The sequence below is a fragment of the Rhinopithecus bieti genome, unplaced genomic scaffold (genome assembly GCF_001698545.2).
Source record: "Rhinopithecus bieti isolate Rb0 unplaced genomic scaffold, ASM169854v2 scaffold_5982, whole genome shotgun sequence".
Taxonomy (NCBI): domain Eukaryota; kingdom Metazoa; phylum Chordata; class Mammalia; order Primates; family Cercopithecidae; genus Rhinopithecus; species Rhinopithecus bieti.
The window spans coordinates 1745895-1771524 of record NW_016805132.1 but is presented as its reverse complement, the minus strand read 5'-3'; the positions used below and the strand labels follow the sequence as shown (position 1 = coordinate 1771524).

Sequence of the window (25630 nt, the reverse complement as noted above, 5' to 3'; positions counted from 1 at the left end):
ACATGGACTCACTCACCTCCATCCAAGAGCACCAAGGCAGCCAGCACCAGGAACGGAGCCGTCTTCCCCACAAACTCATACAGCACACTCCCGAAGGGGGGGCCCACTGCAGGGAGAGAAAGTGGGGACACCGCCCCTGGGACACATGCCCTCTCCCCGTACTAGAACCATCTATTTGCCTCTTGTGTTTCTCTCTCTACTTTGTTCCAATAAGGTTTTGGGGTGTCTGCTCTATTGTTCTGTTCAGTTAGAGTTCAGTTGTCTTGGTAACTTCCTCCAAGTGACTTTTCCTAAGAAATGGGCAAGAGTCTATAAAGGTCACCTGAAAGCAAAGGCCCGAGAGAAACAAGATCCAGGCCCAGGGCTGGGCTGCTTCCACTGCACTCTTTCTGCACAAGAAAATGTGTCAACAGGGACTTCGCTCCTCGTACAGCGCAGGCAATCGGGAGAGGAAGAGAAAGGCTCTGAATCCCTCTCAGGGAAGATGTTTGCCCCCTGGTCTGGGAAGTCAGCCAGGGCAGGTGGGGGAGGCAGACCCAGAAGGCAAGGTTCTCCCTGATTACAACTCACTGAATGTTCCTGAGGAAAGGGTCTGGCAGACCATCCTGTTCAACCTTTGGTTTTCCATCTGGGCCCAGGGAGGTTTGGGGCAGACGTAGCGGTAGTCCTGATCCCCTCCACCCCAGCTCAGGGCTCTTCCTACCATTTTTCAAAGTCTTCATGAAAGCAGGAAAGGAAGAAATAAAAATGGAATTTCTGTGTCAGTGCAAATTTCGACAGGGTCACGGGGTGAGGACTGCCGCTGTCCAGCACCAGGCAGGCCCCTCTTGCCAGTTCGCCTACACAGGGGCCTTACCCACCTAAGACCCCCATGGCCAGGCCTCCCAAGGCGATTCCCATGACGTTGCCTCTCTCTTCATCATCTGTGTAGACGCTGGCAAGCATGCCCATCCCTACACAGGGAAAGAAATGGTCAAAAGGCCAGCTCCAGGGAATAGCAAAAGAATAATACATGACTTGCCTTCCCTCTCCAGCCAGCCTTGTGATCTTCCCAAACCTGTCAGATTCACTAAAACGTAAGACCAAGCAGAACCCAAGAGGAAAGTGGGTACCTTCTCCAAGAATCCCCAGCACTCCAACCACCACCAATACCTGAATTCCCTGAATGAGTCCAGCTCACTCTGCAAGGGGCCCCTCACGAACTCACTCAGGCATTCCACACCTACCAGCCACAGAGGAGCAGGACGAGCCGATGCCCTGCAGCGACCTGGCGATCAGCAGGAAGGCATAGCTGCTGGAGAAGGCAAACACTGCCGAGAGAAGGGGTCCAAGACCGCACATCAGTACTACTGGGATGCAACCGTCCCCAACGGGGACATTTCAGGAGCCCCCCTTAACCCAGTGGAGTATTTGCATGTTAGCCACCTTGTGCTTTTGTTCCATAAAAAGCTCTCTATTAATTCCTTTCTGCAATTGTTGCCAGTACACAAACCTCCCAGGCCGTATTCTTTTCTTTGAGACAGAGTCTTGCTCTGTCGCCCAGGCTGCAGCGCAGTGTGCAGTCTTGGCTCACTACAACCTCCGTCTTCTGGGTTCAAGTGATTCTCCTGCCTCAGCCTCCCCAGTAGCTGGGACTATAGGTGCATGCCACCACACGCAGCTACTTTTTGTATTTTTAATACAGACGGGGTTTTGCCATGTTGGCCAGGCTGGTCTCTAACTCCTGACCTCAGGTGATCCGCCCGCCTCCGCCTCCCAAAGTGCTGGGATTACAGGCATGAGCACCCCGCCCCCAGGTTGTATTCTTAATTCCCGCCTCATGGGCATCCATGCCCACCCTGATGAGACCCACACTCAGAAGGAAAACACCAGACACTTACTAATTGTTGAGACAAACATAATGCAGAATCCCGCAAATATGGGAATTGGATAGCCAATTCTGCAAAACACAAACATCACACAAATCTGGTGACTGCAGGCTATTTTTTTAAGGCTTTATATTGATTTTCTCCTGGCTACCCTTTGGGATCAGACAGATAAGTGTTTGGTGGACTTTTCTGAAAATTCATATACTTGGTGCTTCCTACGTGACCTTTTTGTATTTGTCTTAGAACGTGAATACATTTATGGACTGCCACTGTGAACAGAAATTTCTCTGAAATAAATGTTAACACAATATTGGCAAGTAACCCAGAACACATCCAAAATACACGGCCCCTATTTCCATCATTTTTAAAAAATGATTCCTTTAATTATAGTCTTTGCTAGAGCGCTCCCAAAGGAGCCACTGCAATCAAATGATTCGGGTAAAAGGCCATCAAGTGATTCAACTGGCAGACTGCAGTATGTCTAAGAGGCATTAGGAAGCAAGATGTTAAGATCTTCCTTCCTGTTGACCCCATGAGGCCAACCTACAAAGACAAAAGTCTCATTTTCTGAGCAAAATTTCAAAATCCAAATTGCTCCGCAAGACCACTGCTCACCTAGGGCTCTGGCGCCAGCTCAACAGGGCCGCTGGAAAGACCCTGGCATTTCCCTATGCCATGTCTGGCTGGACATGTGACCCTGCCACTTAATCTAGGGAGGTCTCCTCTCAGCCCCTCGGAGAGACCACCGCCCACCTCCCAGGACTGGAGTACGGAAAGAGATATGGATATTAAACTGTTAACACCAGCGCATAGAGCATAGAAGGTGCCTAAGAAATGTCATCTCCTCCCTCATTCTCTTCCTTCTTTGTCCTCTGTTTCTGCTGAATCAAGTAGACAGCTGGGTCCTTGCTCTGTGGGTGGGGCATGAGGGTACAGGCAGCTTCCCAGCCCCTCTGCCTTGAGAGGAAGCCAACAGTGGCTGAGCTCTTGTCCAATTGCAGGTTTGCTCCAACCCAGAAGAGCCTGACATCTCTAAGTCTCTTCTGTCTCTAGCTCTGGACCCTCAGGAACCGGGAGAGGAATCAAATGAATCCAGGAAGACAGAAGAGCCAAGCTTCCTGAGCTCCGGGCACAGCCTGGAAGGGTTCTTCCATTCTAGGATTTAATAAAAAAAAATTGTAATCGGCTGAGCATGATGGCTCATGCCTGTAATCCTAGCACTTTGGGAGGCCAAGGTGGGTGGATCACCTGAGCTCAGGAGTTCGAGACCAGCCTAGGCAACATGGCAAAACCCTGTCTCTACTAAAAAAATAATAATACAAAAAAATGAGTAGACATGGTGGTGCACACCTGCAATCCCAACTACTTGGGAGGCTAAGGCATGAGAATTGCTTGAACCTAGGAAGGGGAGGTCGTAGTGAGCTGAGATCACACCACTGCACTCCAGCCTGGGTGAAAGAGTGAGATTCTGTCTCAAAAAAAAAAAAAAAAAATCATAATCATATCGCCTTCATTTAAAGTTTAAACTCAGTTATCCCAGCACTTACACCCGCCAGATTTAGTCATGATTTAATAAGGGCCCTGTTTCACCTCCCTATGTTACAGATGAGGAAACTGAGGCATGACATCATGACATCTGTCATTACTTATCAGATGTCATCAGACTAATTTCACTTGGGCCATTCCCACATGGCTTTTCCTTGTAAACTTTACCACTTCCTCTGGTACCCAAACGGCATTAAATAGAATCTTTCCAAAAGTTTTCTTGACCATACTCAAATATTTTTTAACTGCTTCACCTATATCCAGAAACCAAATACCAAAAATACAGAGAGTAACTCACAAGCATGACAGATTCCCAGAGAGTCAGGCCCCTCCCACAAACCATACAAAGATTCCCCTGCTGTGAACAGAGGTGAGCTTGTAATTCACAAAGTGGGGCTCCAAGCAAATTGGGTAAACCAGAGAAGATGCCAGGATTCTGACCTGCAGTTCAGATGGCCATTGGGTGGCAGCTTCTCCTGTCTCAGCCCACCCAGAGCTGATTCTCTGTGCCCCTTATTTATGTGGACGAAAGAAACCCAACACCGGGGGCTCACACGGCACTGTGGGATACTGAATCAGGAAATGTCCAGGAGGCTCAGAGAGGAGAACTCACAGGCAGTTTATTTTCAGCAACTACAGTTTGTCCCACGAAAGAACAGGCATATGACAATCTTCTTGACTGTCCTGGAATAAACACAGGCTTCTCCCACCGTTCAACATATATTTGGAAAATCTAGTCATTGAAGTACCAGTACATGTCAAAGTTGTGGGAATTAGGGGCCTCACTCTTCTTTCACCAGTTCTTCATTTTGGCTATTTTTAAGGCTCTAATATGGAACCTTTCAGACTGCAGGGACATCCCTGAAGCCAAATAAGGCACCTGTGGCCCTTTCCCAGACTGTAGGCAGAAGCAATGGGTGGTTTCAGGACAAAACTCAATAAAATGTGACAACCCCTGTCTGTGACCCCCAAATCACCAGCCATACTGTGCCCACTGTTCAGTCCAGCCAGGTAACTGATCGGGGCACAGCTGGGGTGGGCTGGAAGCTACTGAGGTCCCTCCCTACCTGAAGACTCAGACACTCCCACGACTGTAAGCAGGGAACCAACCAGCATGCTGAGTGGCCTGAGATTCCAAGGGAGGGTCGCTGGTTTTATCCATTTTTCAGATGATCAACACTGAGGCTCAGGGAGGTGAATTATTTACCCCAAATCCAAGGCTACGGGCACACCTTGAGTGTGGTAACATGTGCTGGGCCCTGCTGATGTGCACCTGGGTGGGGACACGGGAGCACGCGGGATGGAGGGTGCACAGTTTCACTGAAAACCACAGGCTTTGTGTCCACAGAGGGTTCTTTTTTACCATCTGAGGTGCTGTGTTTTCTTTAGAAACACTGCAGTTACTGTTTTTCTTTCTAATTTTCTTTGGGATTTTAACAATGCATGTATGGAATAAACAAACATCAAAGCTAGAAGGAAACTCAGGGGCTAGCCAGTCCAAACCCTCACCTTAGATGAGAAAGCTAAGGTTCAGAGACAGAGTGGCTCACCCTTGGCTGCAGAGCAAGCTGATGGCTTCAGATACAACCAGGCTCATGTTGCCGCCTTCTCGGTACCGGACACACCTGTGCCTGCACTTTCAAAACAGGCCAAGCCACTGCAGGGGCTGCTCGGTGGTAAGCGCTGGGCATCATGTTTCCCCAGAGCTCGGCTTCAAGGCAAAGAAGACACCCTGGGAAGCTCCTGGGTCTCCGCCCTCAACCTCTTCTGGCCCCTCGAGCATCCACCATAGAAGGAGGGTCGTCCAGTGCCCCTAGTCATTGAGTGGTGGGCAGAAGGACCAAACCCTTTCTGCTTCCCCACAGTATCTCCTAAACAGACAGAAACTCAACTGACAATAGTCACAATCTGTGTCTGAGTTGCCCCCTTGTCTCAATTCAGGGCCATCTCAATTAAAGTATTGCTAAGCAGAGCTAGATCTGATTCGGCAAACCTTTAGCCAAATGTCATCCTGGCCCACGGTCATCCTCTACAGAGCATCACAAAGCAGTTAATCCAATTTGAGTAAGACTAAAAATCATATATTGAATCCCTAGAACAACATGTAAAACAATAAAAGTTATGTTAATTATATATACTTAGTCAGTGCAGAAACCCCGTCTGTCCCGAAATGGTCAGTAAGGACAATACTTCTCTAGTGTTAATAATTAGCTTATCCTTGCCATGGAGACTAATGCAAGCTCTCTTCTCACGATTGTTAAAACCATAGTTTCCTCTACCATGGTAAATTACAAAAAGGATACAGACTACAGAGCCCCGAAGGGTACAAACTATCACCAGATGCAACGAGAGACAACAGCTACCTTCCAGTGATCCCTACACACTCCTAAAAGGTGTGCAGTAAAAGAATGTCAGTAAATGGACTGATATTTTCAATTTGCCTGGCTATAGCAGGAGGTGTGTCAATCATTTAGTAGATAAAACAAAATTCTTTGATTTTGCTTGTCAAAATTCTTAGGTCCTGCTTGTCTTTTTCAGCTACCAGAGAGTTCCAGGGGGCACGTACTCTCTTTCCTGGGCGTGAGCCCTGTTCTCTGACACACAGCTTAATGGAGTCTTTGCTTCTCCTAGGAATGTTCTAATTCCACAGCCAGTTTCCTCTGATTTCAGAAGCAAAGACTCACCAAACCTTGCCTACCATCCTAACCACATCCAGGATGGGAGATCCCTTCTCGAAACAGCTGGTTTCCCTGTCCATAGAGAAGCTGAAAAGGTCACTGCTTATTCCTACAAAGCCCACTTCAGACCCACTGGCTGAAGCTAGCAAAAAATAAAATAAAATAAAACCATAGATTTCGTAGAGATTTCATGCCCTGTGGCTTCCTCCTTGTCGTTCAGATGTTAGCTAAGATTTGCAAGGAAAAAGAACTGCTTTCAAATATACTAAGTAACTATGGAAATAAATTAAGCCACTGACGCTGGCTTGATAAAAAGCAGACCACCGAGACAATGACAAGCTAAGGAGGAAGCCAAGGGAAACGGTCCCCAGCAATGAAGTTAACTCTTTCCCAAGCCAGTCGTTTGGTGTGGAATATCTTTCGGTTCTGAAGATGCAACTATTATTTAAACCTTATGCTAAGCAAGACCACAATGCCACATCGTTACCTGACTGAAGGAAGAGAGAAATCTGAACGTGTTGTCCCATTGTTCATTTGCCTGGAACATTCCTCTTATGTACATATACACCTAAAATTTGCTTCTTAGACCAAATGATGACCAAGCATCACTAGTATAATTTCTGCTACCACCTGCACACAACTGCACTCATGAAATGAATAGTTCAGCCAGAATTATAAAATGAGAGGTAAGAGGCTCCAACATGGAAATCAGGTCAACCCAGCATCCTCAGGCTTTGTTGGAAAGTGTGCTATTGGCCAGGTGATCACTACACACACCCAAATCAAAGGTTTTTTGCTACCTATCTGGTCATATATTTTCAGTAGAAATATAGTATCTGAATAACAAATGAAACAGGAAGAATGTGCATCCTATTAGCAGCTAAATGAACCCAAGAATTGTTACTCTGTATTTTCAAGGTTTGGTGTGAGAACTTATCAAATATTTAAAAACAACAGATGGGGCCAGGCGTGGTGGCTAACGCCTGTAATCTCAGCACTTTGGGAGGCTGAGGCGGGAGGATCACTTGAGGTCAGGAGTTCGAAACAGGCCTGGCCAAATGGTGAAACCCCATCTCTATACTAAAATACAAAAAAAATTAGCCAGGTGTGGTGGCATGCGCCTGTAGTCTCAACTACTCAGGAGGCTGAGGCAGGAGAACTGCTTGAACCTGGGAGGCAGAGGTTGCAGTGAGCTGAGATAGGCCCACTGCACTCCAGCCTGGGCAACAGAGCGAGAGTCTGTCTCAATAAATAAACAAATAAACAGACAGGCAGCCTATCTTTTGTGTCTCCTACCCACAAAAGCCCCTCACATGGGACCATCATGACTGTGAATAGGGGAGTCCAAGTATGGTGTGGTGCGCTGTAGAACGTCTCAATTCAGAGTGGGTTCCACTTCTGAAACAAGCAGCTTTGGAAAAGAATAGCTCTGCCCAGCCTGGCTACAGGCAGCTTTCCCACACATCTTTAGGGATGCACGAGGTTGGACCAGTTCACATCAGGGACTGGAAAAAGACTGAAAATTTCCGGGACCAGGGAGGGTCCATGTCCACAGGAATCAGGCTGATCTCTTCTAAACTCTCTGCTCACCGATTAAAAATAGCAATCAGCAACTCACTGGGTCTTCAGCAGTTCTGCCTGGTACAACCAGGAAGAGCCCAAGTCAGTGCAAGAAAGACAGATTTTGAGCTGCATTCTTTATTTCTAGTAGCTAAAAGTACAAGCTGTATAATTGTAAGCAGGTGGGAAGAACAGGAAGCGAAGAAGAACAAAGCTTGAAACCGGACAGTCAGGACATGTGGCTGCAGTCCCGCCACTGTCGTGGTAAATGCTTTCTCCTCCTCAACTGCAAACTCCTTTGCCTATAAAATGCTAGGACTGGCCCAAAAGCTTTCGGGAAAAGTCTCTGCAAGCTCTGATGCTCCATATTTTAAACTACTCTTTAATCAGAAACATATTAACCAATTTTAAAAAGCTTTTAAACACATTTGTTTATAACACTGAAGACTTGAGTCATACATCTTGCTCATGGAGGATGTGATTGGCACAGTTTACATCAAAAGACTGTTTGCAATGGCTCACAGGTTAACTCCTTGAAGACTATTAAAGGCAAATGGAATGCATTTGTCCCTTCTCTGCTTCCATCTGAACTGTGGTGGGAAGCAGAATCTTGGAGTGTCCAGAAGAGCTGCCCAGTCCCCAAATTCATAGCTATTGGGCCTGGAAATTATGAGACAAATCACAAATCAGGATCACAATATGAAAATGTGTTTGCTTGCCAGACGCAGTGGCTCATGTCTGTAATCCCAGCACTTTGGGAGGCCGAGGTGGGCAGATCACCTGAGGTCAGGAGTTTGACACCAGCCTGGCCAACATGGTGAAACTTCATCTCTAACAAAAAATACAAAAAATAGCCAGGCATGGTGGTGCACGCCTGTAATCCCAGCTACTCAGGAGGCTGAGACATGTGAATTGCTTGAACCCAGGAGGTGGCAGTGAGCCAAGATCACTCCACTGCACTGCAGCCTGGGTGACAGAGCAAGACCCTATCTCAAAAGAAAAGAGAAAAAAAAATTGCCCTTCCATATTACCAGGCAGTACTAGAAAATCATTTTCAAATTTGCTGGGTAGCTGAGCAAAACAGTAGGGGATTACAATTTTGCTCCAGATAACTTTCAAAGTGGATTACTCACCATAAGAATAGACTAAATTTCACAAGTCACAAAATTGAAGACAATGTTTTTGAAGTCCCAAACATGAGCCTGGTGTGGCTGTAGCCTCAAAGCCTTTAGAGTATTTAACATGGGAAAGGGCTCACTGGTTTTAGACAAGCTTCTTCCCCATGACAGAAGCAATGCATTAAAATAAGAATGGGATTTTAAAAAAGCTTTTCATTTGCCATTTGCGTTTGGAAGATTGGAGTACTCACATCATTTCAGCCAAATTTCTAAGTATTACACTGTACAGCTAGCAACGTTCCACCCAAGTGACTGGCAAGGCATTATTACGATAATGTCCTCAATTTTCACATACAGTATTTGAGCTGTTTGCTTTCTCAGAATACAAAACCCTGAGCTATTTTCTGTAATTATACCAGATGTATTTTAAGAAGCATTCTTAGTCTTGAAAAAAGGAAAGAAAACAATCCTGCAACTACTGAGGTCTGTTTGGTTTTTCTCCTGAGAACAGAGGAGCCACCGAATGTCACCTTCTTAATGGGCTCACAGTCAGCCCTTCGCTGGGTTAATTTGCTTAGCATATTTTATGTAGCAACCTTAGAATATTGCTCTGCACAGACTAGAGGACTGGACATGGCTTGAGATTGTTGAAATCAATTCAATGGCACCCTTCGTTCCAGAAAATCAAACTGCAGATGTTGAGAAAGTGCTCCTGTCCGACTCAAGCTCCACGTGTCCAAGGGCAGCTTGTGCTGGTGGAAGGCCAGATCTGCCGTCCCCTCCCTGAGCCCCAGCCAACACCCAAGGCTTCCTCAGCTCTCAGTGCCCCTAACCCTAGAGTCGCACAGGGATCTGCTCTCAGAGCTTGGTCACTTTAACGCTCTGTTGCCACCTTGAAGTGTTTCATAATATTTGAATGTGGGGCACACATTTTCATTTTGCACTAAACCCCACAAATTATGTAGCCAGTCCTGCGCCCCACTCCCCATGCCACAGGCAGAGGAAATGCGAAGCTCTCCCTGCTCCCTGCCCACTTACCCTGTTTAACATTGTGCTTGATTCACTCATTCTCTTTGGCTTTGGTATCTCTAATGGCTCCCAACTGCCCCACACAGAATCCCACTCCTTTCTCAGCCCAGCACTTGGGGCCTCTTACAGCCTGGCCCAGCCCTGGTTTCCCCTGTCTCCTTAGTTCCGCCCTCTCCCCGCCACCATCTCCTCCATTTCTAGTCTAGTCTTTGTTCCTGCTTCTGGGCCTGGTGTGCAGGTAGGACTCTGGGCACGCCCCTCCCCACCATTTCTGATGTTTAACAATAGGTATGCCTCACACGTATAATTTCCACCTAGGTAGCTACACTGTGCACTTGGCAGCCCACCACCAACACTCAACTCTACCAGCTCCCACTCCTTGCACTGACACCTTGGGGGCCTGCCTCCTCCTCTCAGCTGCAAGGCCCTCGTCCTGAGCTTTGAGCACCCACGGACCAGGCAGAACTGGTCCACCTCAGCTGTAGAAGAACAAACACTTCACCAACAGTGGAGAAGTAAACAGTTATTCCAAACAATGTGGGTTCAAAAAAATCTAGAACAGCCTGATTCATCTGAAGCTAGTTTAGGCAGCTTGGATTATCCAGACAATAGCCTCATTTCTCTTCCTTTCATGCACGTGGACATGGCTATGTAACCACCAGAGGGGAAGAACACAGCCCGTGACCTTGGCATCAGCTTGGAGCTCAAACTATGCAGCAGTGCATCCGACCTTTTCCCACACTCCCTACCTGGTATCTATGAGAGCCTTTAACATGCCAGCTCCAAAAGAAGACACCTTGACTCTCTACAAAGAAGTTCATGGCCTGAGGTAGAAGGCAAGAGGAGGCCACATGGCTCCTAAAACAGGATGACAGCCATGGCGGCTGCAGAGTTCATTGCTGCCAAGGACGATTCTGACAAACGCACTTATGAAACCTGGCATTTAGACAGGCCAAAGTCCTCCCACTCGGTAAAAGAGGTTCTCTTTATTCTGTCTCTTTTAATATTTTCTTACTTGTTGAGCAACAGAAAGGAGAATAGAATAGGAAATTGTGGTTACCTGGGAACAGAGACATAGGAGAAGGAGACTGGGTTTTCCCCAGCTCACCCACCAGGGATTTTCCAGACTCTCACCAATGAATAAGAGGCAGAATTCCAGGAAGGACATAAGCTAAGACTAATACAAATATCAAACTCTTTGACTAAAGTCGTCTGCCCTACCTGTTGGTCAGCAGTCCTATGAAAGGGTTGGTGATGAGCTGGACAGTGGCTTTCGAGGCAAACAACAGACCGACTTGCACGTTTTCATTCAGGAGGTCTTTGTCTTCACTGGGACAGTCGGAAGGGATAGCGGATGCATTGGTCACCATGTGCTGTGTGGTGGTCTGATGAAGCGGCCCCTCCTGCAGGTCTCTGGTAGCATTCCCAGTGACCATGGTCGAGTTGTCATAATAGGAGAAGATGCTCCGGAAGCTGTCTGAGCTGGAGGCCGTGTGCACTGGCCTGGCCGTCTGGATTTCTGTAGCATTCTTCTCATGCTTAATGCTGTACAGATAACTTGGGATGATGGGGACTGGGGATGAGAACAGAATGGCAATGTGGTGATCACACTGAAACCCTCTCCAGGAAAAAAAGTCAGCAAAAAACTACGATTGCATCGGCCAGGAGCAGTGGCTCACACCTATAATTCCAGGACTTCGAGAGGCTAAGGTGGGTGGATCACCTGAGGTCAGGAGATTGAGACCAGCCTGGCCAACATGGAGAACCCCTCTCTCTACTAAAAATACAAATATTAGCTGGGCATGGTGGCACCCGCCTGTAATCCCAGCTCCTTGGGAGGCTGAGGCAGGAGGATCCCTTGAACCTGGGAGGTGGACGTCGCAGTGAGCCAAGATCACACCACTGCACTCCAGCCTGGGCGACAGAGTGAGACTCTGTCTCAAACAAACAAACAAAACAACAACAACAACAAAACTATGGTTGTGTCAAATGCCAGAAGAGATCCAGAGAGGTTGCAGGTCTACCCCAAAAACAGGAGCCCTGTGCCAGATGTCTACGACATTGCAGCAAGTTCACTTTCCTTAGCTCACTAGAAAGAACCAAGTCCCCAACGGCTCAGAAGACTGTCTCCTCTCAAAGGCAGCTGCTGTGCTGAACTGACTGCTCCCACAGATTCTGTCATTTGTGGGTTTCTTCCACATTGTTCCTTCAAGGAATATTTCAGAAAAGCAAAATGTGGTCTCATGTCAAGACAGTGCTGACCTGGGGTCAACCCGTGCTTCTAAGAAAGAGAGGCTCAAAAGACTTTCAAATGAATGAATCAAGGAAACAGAAAACTACATTCATTATGTGTCTTAGAAAAATATTAACCTGCAGGAAGTAATAACTTGGAAATTCTGCAACAAGCCCACTTCATCCTTCCGTTATGTGAGTGGGAATCTGCAATTTTTCCTACAACTTGTAAGATTTAAGAATTTCTAAGACTTTCACAAGGAAAAAGCAAAACTGTGACACAGGCCAGGCCTGGTGGCTCACGCCTGTAATCCCAGCACTTTGGGAGGTCAGGAGTTCAAGATCAGCCTGGCCAACATGGCAAAACCCTGTCTCTAATAAAAATACAAAAATTAGACAGCTTTGGTGGTGCAAGCCTGTAACCCAGCTACTCGGGAGGCTAAGGCAGGAGAATCACATGAATCCGGGAGGTGGAGGTTGCAGTAAGCCAAGATTGCACCACTGCCCTCCAGCCTGGGCAACAGAGTGAGGCTCTATTTCAAAAAACAAACAAAAAAACAAAACAAAAAGCAACAACAACAAAAAAACAAATTAAATTGTGAAACATATAATGGAAGCTGTGAGCACATGTGTCCAATGGAGCATTCCAGCCTAAGCAGAACTAATACCCTTGGTACTGAACAGGGATGAGCTCCACGGCTCTGATAACTCCTTGAGATGAAATCTATCAGATGCTCTGAAAACCTCTGTGAGAAAACCTGCAAATGGAGAGAAAGGAAACAGCTCCCACCACTTACAGTCTAAATGAGTCGTGATTTTTTTTTCATTCATTAAAAATCGGGATTTTTTTTTTAAGGAAATGCATGCCAAATGCTTCTCTGTTAATGGGCCTAATTAAGAGATCTGAATTTCAATTATTTAATTTTCAAAATTCCATTATAGGAAAAGAATAAAATCAACATTGTTCAAATCGCTCTTGCAATGGTTCCTGAAATATTTCCATCTCAAGTCATTCACTAATACAATATACCTGAATGCCTTTTTTTTTTTTTTTTTGGAGTAAGGGATCGAAACTTGCTCTTTTAGGTACTACACCAGATTATTAACCTGCATTTTCGAGTAGCCCAATAATTATTCTAACACGTAATTTTGAACTTTCAGGAATTTCTCTTCTGGAACAGAAATCTTTTTCATCGCAGTGAAAGCAGGCAAGAGGATGCGGGAAATTATCAGGGGGAAACATAAGTTCTGGGTCTTATCGGATGTCACAGTTTTTGACCCGAGCATCAGGAAAGCGAAGCCACCAAAGTGGCTCCTCCTAGCCCGGGCGCGGCAGCCTGGAGGGGATGTCTTTTCTGCAAAGCGAGTTCTCCAACTTTCCCGGGGCTTGGCAGAGCTCCGGGACCGCGCTGGGGTAAGTGGAGTGCCGGGGAAGGGGCGCCGGGATTGGGGTGCCGGGGCAGGGGTGCCCTGTCCGCACGTACCCACGACGGTGAGCAGCATGTTGTCCAGCAGCAGCGCCAGGAACACGATGAACAGGATGAGCTTCCGCGAGCGGCGGCTCTCCTGCAGCCAGCGGACCAGCGCCAGCTCGCTCAGGGCCATGTCTCCGGGGCTCCACTGCGGGCGCGGCGCGCGGTGAGGACCCAAGGCGGCCGGAGACCCCCATTCTCCCGCCCCCCAGGCCGCAGAAGGGCAAGTCAGGGAGCTGCGCACACCGACATCCGGGGACACCCCCGGGCGCCCCAGCCTCGGCTCACCTGCCTCGAGCAAGTCCCCACGAGCGCCTGCGCTCCCTGGAAAGAGCGCCCGCGAGCGCCGTCGGGGACCCAATCTGGCGACCCAACCTGGAACCCCCAGGACGCTGCCCGGATCCCCTACGCCCCCAACTGTGCCACTTCCCAAACTGCACGCCCGGCCCCGTGCACCTTGCGCCCTGCGCCCCGGCTGCCCCGGGGTCCCCGTAGCCCCGCCCGCGTAGCTCCCTGCCTCCCCCGGCCCGGCCCCGCAGCCCTCCGGCTCCACGCCCTGCGAGCAGGGAGCCGGGGCCGCGTTACCTCGGGGTCGCCTGCTATGCCTGCTCGGGTCCTCCGCGCCCGCGCCACCGCCCGCAGCGCAGTGGGCTCCGTCAGTCCGGGCGGCTCCGGGTCGCAGTCTCCGCCCCAGCGCCCCTCCGTCGCCGCTCAGTTTACCCCTTCCGACTCTGACGTCACGGCCGGAGGGAGTGGGGGCGGGGGGCTGGGGCGCCCAGGTCTCCGCCCGCCCGCGCCGTCGCTGCGCAGGAGGGGCCGCCGCCTCCCTGTCCCCGCCTCGGCCGCGGCCGCGCCTCTTCCCCGGACCCTGCGCGTGGCCGAGCGCCTTGGGGACCCAAGCCTGGGGAAGCGGCAGGGGCGCAGAGGGAAAGAGGTCAGAGACCCTGGACGAAGGGTGAAGCGCCAGGGACCAAGGCGAGGAGACAAGGCTTTCTTGTGGCTCCAAGTAGTGGCCCGAGCTGCTTTGAATAAATCAAGTGGCTCTTTGAGCCTCAGTGTCCCTGAAATGGGCCTTGAGGACGGGAATGATGGCCGTAGGGTAAGATCACCAGGGGTGACAGGTGCTGGGAGCCAGGGACAGGCTTCTCTTTCCTGAGAAAGCCACCCTTTGCACCCACCATTCCCTCCCCTCTCCTTCCTCTGCAGCCCCGATGCGGGGGTGCCACTCTGAGGAGCCTTAGAGCCTTGGGCATCCTTAAGTTGGTGACGGGGGAAAGGGGGACACCTTTCAGTGTCGCCCTGCGGTGGGAGCTGGGGAGGTGAGGGTCCCAGGTCTCAGAAAGTGGGAGCAGTGGGTTTGGGCCTCTGGGGCCACTTGAGCAGGGGACCCTGGAGGCTAGGTGAGTGCGCCTGGCCTCTGAGAAAGGGCTAGGGGGTGGGTTGTGGGCGGGGCATCAGGCTTAGGCCCTGTGTCCTGTACTCTTGCCCCTCTGTGCTGTGCCTGGGCGTCTGGGTGAGAGGTGGTTCCTAGAGCCAGGGACCTGTATGTAGCTGGTGCAGACCTGTCATCCTCACTGCCAAGGGCTAAGAGCCTGCCTTTGATTTACAGGTCCCTTTTAGAAGCAAAGGAGAAACAAACAGATGCCCTCTGACATCGCTGGAGCTCTGCAGGCCCTCCGAGGGGACCATGGGAGCAGGAGCTGTTTTCTTGGAAAGCCACCTAGAATAAATGTTACCCTGTCACAGTCTCTTAGCAGAAGAGTGGCCTTGTTTTATTAATGTTAGCTTGTCAGCAGGAGGCCACTGAGAACAGCAGTGTGGTGTGTGGCTGTCCTCGCTCTCTCTGCCTCCCTACTCCCTTGCAGAGACCCCCTGTGCTTCCCATGGCTACCCCATGTGTGAGAAGAGATGGTTGAATAGGTAGGTAGGTCAGGAACATGGGTCTCCAGGATGTCGCAGGATGTGCACAACTTAAATATTAAACAGGGAGGACAGAAGGAAAACCACTTAGGAGGAGGAAGCAGATGGCAGAGAGCCATTTAAGATGGCAGGAGGGTATCACTCACGGAGTGCCCCAGAGTGCTTGCTCTGGAGTTTCAGAACCCAAGATGCAGACTCTACCCCAGGGACCACGGGGACAGAGAAGCATCATGGTAAAGGGTGCCTACCAGCATGCCCAGGTCCCAGTCTGCTACTTCCTTGACTGGTGGCCTTGAGCTGGTTATGTATCCTCTTCGTGGCTTAGTTTCACCATCTCTGGAATGGGGATACTCACTAGACCTACTGCAGCATGGTTGTGAGAATTCCACGGGAATGCATAGGCAGCTCTTAGCACAGTGCCTGGCACAAAGTGAGAGCTCTGTAAGTGCCCGCCCCTCATTCATGCGGTGAATATGTGTTGAGTTCTTACTATGTGCCAGGCACTGTGGTTAATGCTGGGGAAACAGTAAAAGTCCACACAAATCCCTGCTGACATTCTGACCTGATAGCAGCATCATAGCAGTGAACACTGGAAGCCACACCAAACTCCAGCCCAGATAGCTGGATGTAGATGGCTCCAAGGACAATGCCAGCTCAGCATTCCCGCCTCCCGATCACTGCCACCACCCCTAGAATAGTATGGCCTATAACAGGGTCTTCAGACGTTTTGTTGAAACCCTCTAAAAAATGTTTAACAATATGTTTGCCTTATACATTTTCAAGTTGGCATCTAAAATGAGTTTTTTAATCATATATTTAAATAGGGCATATTGTATTTATTGACCTTTATATATAAAACTATTATCTCTCTCTTTTAAATATACCCAAGGGAATTTATATATTATAAGAACACAAAACCGCCATGTTATACTTAAAAATATAAACAAGTATCCCTTTAATAGTCAAAATATTTACATTGTGTCCTTTACCCCTTTAAAGTATGTTTCCATTCTGTTTCCAACATAATTTTATCCTACTGTAATGCTTTTATCATTTAAATTCTGTATTCATCACATTATCTATTATGTGAACTATGACAAATATGTGAATATGCATTAGCTTTTCAAAATTTTCTACATATGGACATAAATATGACAACAATAGACACTGGAGACTACTAAAGGGGAGGGGGAGGGAGGGGAGAAAAGGTTGAAAAACTAACTTGGGTACTATGCTCACTACCAGGGGGACAGGATCGATCATACCCCAAAGCTCAGCATCACTCAATACACCCATGTAACAACCCTGCAGATGTACCCGCTGAATCCCCAAACAAAAGCTGAAACTATAAAAAAAAAAAAAAAAAAAAAAAAAGTTTAGGCACAGTAACTCATGCCTGTAATCCCAGCATTTTGGGAGGCTGAGGTGGGAGGATCTCTTGAGGCCAGGAGTTCGAGACCAACCTGGGAAAGATAGTGAGACCCTCTACAAAAGAAATTTAAGAAATAGTCGAGCGTGGGTACACACCTGTGGTCCCAGTTACTTGGAAAGCTGGGGTGGGAGGACCACTTGAGCCCAGGAATTCAAGGCTGCAGTGAGCCATGATCACACCACTGCACTCTAGCCTGGGCAACAGAGCAAGACCCTGCCTCAAAAATAGATAAATAAATAAATATTTTCTTATGGCCATAAGGCTCTAAAATTCTCTTTAGGATTATGTGATTATACCAATGATTAATGGTATTTAAATGATCAAGACGTCATACACAAATATGCATTTTGATAAATAATTATTAAACATAAAAAGGAAAATTGTATTAAAAGTGCGTTACTTAAGAGATGCATAGGGAGGGGATTTTTGGAGCCTTGATGAAAGAGACACCAAAAGTCTCTGTTTGGTGCCGAGGATGTTTTTGTGCCTCAGGACACTGTATATAGGAAGGGGGTCAGACTCAGGGTAGACAGGAAGGGAGCCTTTCTTTGCCCAGGGGAAGATGGGAGACTGTGGAGAGGGGAAGCCATGCAGGAGCATGTGCATGTCCCCACCCAGGTCCATCTCAGCCAGATGAGCTTTAGAATGGAAGACATGAAAACTGAGGGTCTCAAAAGCTTGGGACATCGTCATATACACTCAGTGTCCTGCCATTCCAGGCTGAAGAGCCTCCACAGCCACTTCTGATACCTCTCAGCCCTTGCCTTCCCCCTCTGGCCACAGTGATTCCTCTCAGCATTTCTCTGCCGCAGGGCCTTTGCACATTTTCCTTCCTCTTCCTCTTCTTTTCTAGTTATTTCCTCATCCACTATCAGTCCCAGCATCGCTTCCTGGAGGAAAGCATGCAGTCCAGCATCAGACAGGCCCCTCCCTTACAAACACTCATGAAGGTGCTACTTCTTTTTACTTCACTTCCTCCTTTGAGTAACCCTCAAAGAAGTGTTACTTCCTCTAGAGTTACTTCCTCTCTAGAGGGAAGTAACCCTCCCTCCTCTCCCTCCACTCACTTGCACCTTTTTTAGACACTGGGGACTGAGGAGGTACAAAGGTGGTACTAGGATTGACTTTTTCATTACATTTCAATATTTGGGAATGATAATTTCTAAATTCTATTTAGGAAGTAGCCACCTGGGACATAGCAGTTATTTGAAATAGACATTACTGGAGATACACTAACAGGAGTTTAAGCTGTAGACAGCATCCTAGTGGGGGTCCCTTATAAGTTACATGACCTTGGTCATGCTGCTTGACCTTTACATACCTCAGTTGCTTATCTGTCTCTCCAGCAGGTTAACAGTCCCTCCCTCCCAGCGTAGTTATAGAGAGAAAGTGGGATGGGCCTTGCCTAGTGGCTGACATCCATTAGGTGTTCTCTGTTACTGGAAAATGGGAAGTGCTGGATACAGGGAAGGTGTAGGTGTTTCCTGGGGGAAAAATCCTCAGATGCTCCCCCACCAGAGAACTTGGAAACAAGGACAATACCCTCAACACCTGGGCATTAAGCTGTGACATGCAAGTAATGGGTCAGAGCAGAAACGAACAAGACCATCCCAAGAGACTCAATGGTTCCTAGGCTAGCCCAACCTGGCGTACTAGTTAACACACCGACAGGGAAGGAAGGGAGAGTAGAGTAGCCAGGCAGGAGCCAGCGAGCTGGCACAGGATTGGAACAGATAGGTCACAGAAGGGGGAGCCCACATAGCTACCAAGCTCATGAAGAGACACTCACACACTAGTAATCAGAGAAATGCCTATTAAAATGAGGTCGAGACGCAGCCCTACACCCAGAGCACTGGCAACAATAGGAAGTTGGGCGAGGCCATTTGTTGGTGAAAATATAGGGAAACAAGGGTACTTTCCTTGGGGTGCATGGGGACTGGCGCAGCCTTTCTGGAGAGCAATCAGGAACTTTTTGGTGGAATTAAGTAAGTGCCCACCCTATGATCCAGAGTTCTCTCTCTCTCTGCCATCTTCTGTTCAAACCAAGAAGCCAGACTTAAAAGCCCCCCAGAGGCTACCCACAGAAGAGCCCCTGCACAAAGAGCTGCTCCCAGGAAGAGCCTGGGTAAATGTAGGATACATTGTAGGTTTCAGGGCACACCAGAGAAGTCGCTGAGACAGTTACCACTGCGCTTTGTGGGAAATTCCATCCCATTTGTACATAGCCCCAGGTGGTTCCCATGGCCTGTATCTCAGTCCCCTGAATCTCCAGGGCTGGCAGCTTCAACTGAACTTTCCTAGGAGGGCTCTATCTAGACGTGATTTGTTTGCGTCATCTTCAGACTGGGTAGAGCTAGTGCCTTTTGGGCAAGACCCTCAAGAGCTCCTTGCCCATCTCCTCCTAGGAGAGCAAAGACAAGGTGCTTGTGGGAGGATTACTACGTGCCTTAAGGGAGGGTCTGCCTGCTCCCCACGCTGTGGCTGGAGAGTAGGAAGTGAGAGGGCTCAGAACAGGGACCTGAAGGTAGTCTGCAGTCTGCAGTCTCAGTCTCTCTCTCTCTCTCTCTCTCTCTCTCTCTCTCTCCCTCTCTGTCCTGTTCGTCTCTGAGAAATCCCTACTCAGAACCTAAGGGGCATGAACAAGGATGGTCATTGCCATGTCGTGTGCAGATGGTCATTGCCATGTTGTGTGCAGCAGTGGGGAAATGAGGCAACCTGGGTTTCCCTCACTAGGGAAGATGTAGGTGAAATGTGGAGGACGCAACTGTAGAGTACCATGGAGCCATGGAAGCCGTGCACTGCATTGCACACATCTCCACAGGCAGATTTTAGGAGGCCTTGGGTCTTGGGAGGAGGAGGAGAGTAAGTTCTATAGCATAATTCCAAGTGGGTACATGACAAGCACATGGGCACCATTACATTTTTGGAGGCTTCGTTCCCATCCAAGGGTATGAATCAAGTACATTGGAAGTGGATCCCCTTCTCCGGGAGGGGGCCAGGAGTGGGGATCTAGGATGAAGTGGAAATAAGTGAAAAGAAACCAAGAAACGGGCACCACAGTCTGCTCAGAACAGGGCAGAGAATCAACTCACCTCTCTGTACATAAGGTACCCCACCACTGCCACCCCTGCCAAAAGGATATGTTGGTGATAAAGAGGCTGTCACCATAGACACTTAGAAAAGGCAAACACTTTCAATGTAGCATTGGCTGCACTGAACACACAGGCCATGCAGGGAGATGCCACCTGGGGAGCAGGCAGGGCCATGTGCTGTCTCAAGCCAGACTGAAGGGCAGTGATAGCAGATGGAAACCTCCTTCCCCAGAAAACAATGGCAAAACATCGGAAAAGGGCTAGGTCTGGCTCAAGGCAAAAGACTCTTGGGTGGATTCTTTTTGTTTTGTGGTTTTGCTTTTTGCCTTTTCCCTCTAACTTCCTGTATAAACCTTTAACTGTTTAAAATTAAAATTATAACATCATCTTGAGGGACTCATGACATAAGCAGATGTACCACTTACAACAACTGTTATTAAGGGATGGGGGTGGTTCTGGGGCTGTAATGAGACCATATTTCCATACTTTATGTGAAGGGCCTGTGATTAACTGTAAATGGACTCTGAAAAGTTAAGGACGTATGATGGAATCCTAGGACAACCACTGTCAAAAATAACGCAAAGAATCGCTAAACAGCTAACAGAAAATTAAAACTAAATGCATTCTAAGAAAAGTATTCAAGTCATTTTAAAAGAAGGGGAAGGAGGAACAGATGAACAAAACCAGTGGAGTCAGGCAGAAAACAAAATAAAATGATGGAGGAAACCCAGCTAAATCAAAAATTACATTAAACATTAATGAACACTACAAATAAAAGAAAGTCGTCAGAAATGATTTTAAAAAGAGTCTCAACTCTATGTTGTCTATAAGAGACACTCTTTAAATATAAAGACACAGATCAGTTGAAAGTAAATGGATGAAAAAAATACAATGCATGTAAACTGTAAACCTAAGAAGGCTGAAGTGAGTGTATTAATTTCAGATAAAATAGATTTCAAAAACAAAACTTGAAACAGAGATCTAAAAAGGAGCTTTCATTATGAGAAAAGGAGTCAATCAACAGGAAGATATAAAAGTTGTAATGCATATGCATCCAATAATAAGGCCCCAAATTTATGAAACAAAAATGGACAGAATGAAAGGGAGAAATAGACATTTCCATAATCAAAGTGGGGAAATTGAACACCCTTTCTCAACAATTGATAGAACAGCTGAACAAAAAAATCACCAGACATAGAAGATCAAAACAATAGCAGCAGCCACCTTGGCTTAATTGGTATTTATTTACACCAAACAGCAGCAGACTTCACATTCTTTTCAAGAATACATGGAAAGTCTCCTCCAAGATCTGTCTCATTCAGGTGGAGGGTTGTTTTTCACTTGGCGCCAACACAATCAGTTGTTTAGCATACAGGTAAATAATGAGACTATGATTAGAAAAAGAATGTATTTCATTCTCACGCATTTCTGAGGTTTTCTGTGTAGGCAGCTGCAAAAGAACATTTTCTGTATAAAATTTAACCAATCGACTCTTCTGATTTTAAGAGGGAATGGGAAGGCAAATGTCAATTTACTTGAAGGATGCCTCCCTGACTACCAATGACATTAGGTCATAGATGCTCTAACTTAATAATTCAATCACTGAATTAACTGGCTTCATGTGGCATTATCTGTAAATGAGGGTCTCCAGGTTTGGCTACTTTAATAGAATCACTAACCTGTCTGAGGACATTTGCTGTCATTGAAGACTGCAGAGGAGCCAGCTGGCTGTGAAGAGCAGGTTTTCATTCGCTTCATGCCTTGATCCTCCACTCTCATTTGGACTATTGCAATCCCCCCTCCCACTCCTACCCCCATGTCTGCTCCCAGCATCCCCAGGCCTCATACAGTCTACCTTCCTCCCCAGCCAGAGACAGCTGCAAAAAACCAACATGGTCACACCACTTCCTTGTCTAAAACTCTTCAATGGCCTCTCACTTGGGATAATGTCCAAAGTGTTCCATGTGGCCCAATGGGACACGCCTGGTCCAGCCCTGCCCACTCTTTCCATCTTAATTTGCCACATTTGTCCTTGCTGTCTATCTCAGATCAGATTCCCTTATGATTCTCTGGGCTCTTGCATGGCTTCAGATGTCTTTGTGTATCTCCAGGGCCCCAGAATTCCAGCCTGAGAAGCACTGGCCTGGGAGCTCCTCTCCTCCTCTTATACCACTTGCCCATGGCCTTCCCTCTTGCCCTACCTTTCCCCACCCAGCTACACTGGGCTCTTTGCAGTAAGTGCACTCTGCCTCAGGGCCTTTCTGCTCTCTGCTCCTTCTGCCTGGGGAACTCTTCTCTCTTTTCATCTGATTATCTTGTTTGCATTCCTAGCCTCTCATCTGCTCATATACCCAATGTTCCCTCCTACCCCAGGGCCTTTGCTCAGGCCATTCCTACTGCCCAAAATGTCCTTTCCTCTTCTGCCTACATCTCATTAATTCTCCCTTGGCCTTTACATCCTAGGTCAAAACACAGACAGGTTGAAAGTCAATGGATGGGAAGGTATTTCTTCCCAGGGACGCCTTCCCTGACACCAGAGCATATGTCCTCTGTGCCATATTGATAGATCCCAAAACCTTCCAGTCCTGGTATTTCTCATCATAATCACAAAGTTACTAATATGACTGTCATTAATGTTGGGCTTCTGGGTCCCTCCCCCTGGGAGCTCAGTGAGGTCAGGGGCTTCAGTGTCTTATTCACCCCTGCGTCCCCAGAGCCTGGCACAGAGTAAGAGTTCAGTAAATGCTGTGGCTGATCCAAGTTCCCTGATCACTTATGAAGTGAGTTTACCATCCCAGGCAACTCACCAATGCCATCAGGCACCCACTACGCAGGAGGCTCGGCCCTCACTGGCTGTCTCCTTGTGGGTCCAGTGATCTGCTGTTGCTCAGGCCAGCTTCCATGCCTTTGCCTAAGTGACTTCCTCCACCTGGAACATCCACTCCCTTTCTTCTACCTATCCAAGCCCTCACCTCTTCCTACCTGGTCTGGCCTGGAAAACTTTTCCCCACCATCAATTACTGAGTGACCATGAAACCCAGGCAATTTATGATGCAACAAGGGAATGCTATCTCTGCTCATTAAAGCTACAATAATAGAATCGTTTATGTCCCCTCCTTCCCCAGCATTCCCGGTGGCCATCCCCCCCATGCCTCAACCTCTGCTCATCCCTGATGCTGAGTCTTTGCTTAGGCAGATCGTTTTCCTAGGATGTCGTTCCTGCCCCAGCCTGGGGAGCCCAGCCAGAAGCAAAATGCCCAGATGTCATCCCATGATCCCAGCTGTGCCATCAAAGCTGAAGGCCCACAGCATGGCACAGGCACCCTCCAATTCTCTATTGAATGGTTCCTGTTCCCTCCTCATCCCCACTCCTGTCCCTGCCACCAACTCCTACCCCAGAAGCCTCCTCTCTGCCCCACCCGGCAGCATGTGCTGCCTCCAGTCTATCTGTGACTCTGTAGATCTCCATGAACCACCACTTTCTTCCAACAAAACCCTCCCCTGTTCAGGTGCCTAAGGTAGCTCCCTGATACCTCACATCTATACTCTCCTGCCTGACTCCCAAGATCATCCACAACCCACCCCACCCCACCCCTCACTCCTACCTCTGCTTGAATCACACTGGCCCCTCCATGCCCCAGAAACAGTTATCAGTCATGCTATTTGCCTCATCCCTCTACCGTTCCCAATCCTATTCCTAGCCCAGTGCCCAACTCAAGTCCTCTCTCTGCTGCAAATGTTGAGCTTTATATGGTCATCACAGCCTTCCTGGGCTTCGACCTGTAAGAACACATAAAGCCCTGAGAAAGCATTTACAGGCCTCTGCCGTGTCCATGTTTCAGTAGGTTCATCTGGGCTCATTCTTCTTTTTTTTTTTTTTAAGAGAAAGGGAATTGCTCTATTGCCCAGAGTGGAGTGCAGTGGCATGATCACAACTCACTGCAGCCTTGACCTCCTGGGCTCAACTAAACTAATTTCATCTGGGTTTTGTGTCTGTTTGTTTGTTTGTGCTTTTTAAAATGGGGCTGAGAGAAAGTTGTAAATTAACTATTTGTGTGAGATGGCACCAGGTAGCAACTATATGCTGCAAGGGGTCTTTGAGGCTATTAAGTCTAGTGGCTGCCTTTGACACACAGAAAAGCAGACCCAGAGAGGGACAGCACCTTGCCCAAGGTCATACACGTGTAAGGGCAGGGTGGTGAGAACTAGAACTCTGCCTCTTGGACCTTGGTGGTTTGGGGGCAGATGATGTCTGACACTGTGAGGGCCAATAGGTGGGCACCCACAGGTGGTCCTTCACAGCAGAGGACATTGGAAGGGACCACAGACTCGGGACACAGCCCTGTGGAGGCTCCTACACCCCCCTGATCAAAGCTGTCCTCGCCCACTTGCCATGCCGACTGCACATCCAGACATCCGCAGGGCAGGAGATTTTAGTGGATAATCAATAGTCCGATAGGGCAGGCTGCAAAGACCCAAACCTAATTATGTTGTTCAGAAACTTGTCTGTAACTAAAAGGCGTCTGAGAAATCACTGTCACCATTGCTGAGAGGGGAGAGAAATCCAGTCATTAGGTCCAATTCGATTTATATTGACTGTTGGCTCGATGTAAAAGATGTTGAATCCCTGCAAAATGTTGTTTGAATACCACAGGGAAACACACACAGAGAGACACACAGGTTTTTTTCTTTCCTAGGAGACTTTTGGGAAGGTTCTGGTTTACACTTTTCTCACAGGTGGCCTGAGATGTGATTGACAGAGTGATTTCCTGGGTCTCACTTTTGAAGTTCTAGATGGGCAGAGCAGAGCATGAATCTCTTTCAAAAGCAGCATGGAGGGACTGAATGCCTCCTCCAACTTCAGGCATTTGACAATCCCCACCCTGAATGGGAGAAAATACTTCAGGGTGAGAAACCTTTCAACAACTACTTAAGATATTTGAATGTTGTATTAGTCCATTTTCATGCTGCTGATAAAGACATACCCAAGGCTGGGCAATTTACAAAAGAAAGAGGTTTAATTGAACTCACAGTTCGACATAGCTGGAGAAGCCTCACAATAATGGTGGAAGGCAAGGAGGAGCAAGTCACAGCTTACATGGATGGCGGCAGGCAAAGAGAGAGCTTGTGAAGGGAAACTCCCATTTTTAAAACCATCAGATCTCGTGAGACTTATTCACTATCACAAGAACACCATGGGAAAGACCTGCACCCATGATCCAATTATCTTCCAGCAGGACTGTGCCACAACACATGGGAATTGTGGGAGCTACAAGATGAGATTTGGATGGGGACACAGAGTCAATCCATATCAAATATCGTCTTTTTTTTTTTTGAAATGGAGTCTCACTCTGTTGCCCAGGCTGGAGTGTGATGGTGCAGTCTCAGCTCACTACAACTTCTGAATCCCAGGTTCAAGTGATTCTCCTGCCTCAGCCTCCTGAGTAGCCTTCAGAATTGCAATGGGAAAAGCCTGGTAAACCTCCAGAATCCTGCCCATAGGGACCTGCAAAGCTAAGCAATGTCCACCTGAACGGTGGAACACCACATGACCACTGGAGAACATTAACTCAGTGTTTACCATGGGAAAATATGGAAGACATATTATTCTTCAGTGAAACCAAAGCTCACAGAACAGCATGTCTGGGATAATCCAATTTAGGTAAACAAATAAATTTCTTCAA

General features: G+C 47.9%; 1 protein-coding gene across 1 annotated transcript in view; it reads right to left on the bottom strand.

Moving 5' to 3' along the window:
- SLC18A2 (solute carrier family 18 member A2) overlaps positions 1–14235 on the bottom strand; it is a 37554-nt gene extending 23319 nt beyond the window's left edge. Inside the window, exons 1-7 of the mRNA XM_017871271.1 lie at positions 14088–14235; positions 13515–13650; positions 11020–11371; positions 1881–1939; positions 1227–1310; positions 861–953; positions 17–106 (exon numbers count right to left, since the gene is read on the bottom strand). Of these exons, the coding sequence (XP_017726760.1) occupies positions 17–106; positions 861–953; positions 1227–1310; positions 1881–1939; positions 11020–11371; positions 13515–13635 (799 nt within the window). The 5' untranslated portion in view covers positions 13636–13650; positions 14088–14235. The remainder of the gene's footprint in view (positions 1–16; positions 107–860; positions 954–1226; positions 1311–1880; positions 1940–11019; positions 11372–13514; positions 13651–14087) is intronic.
- Between the last annotated feature and the right edge of the window lie 11395 nt (positions 14236–25630).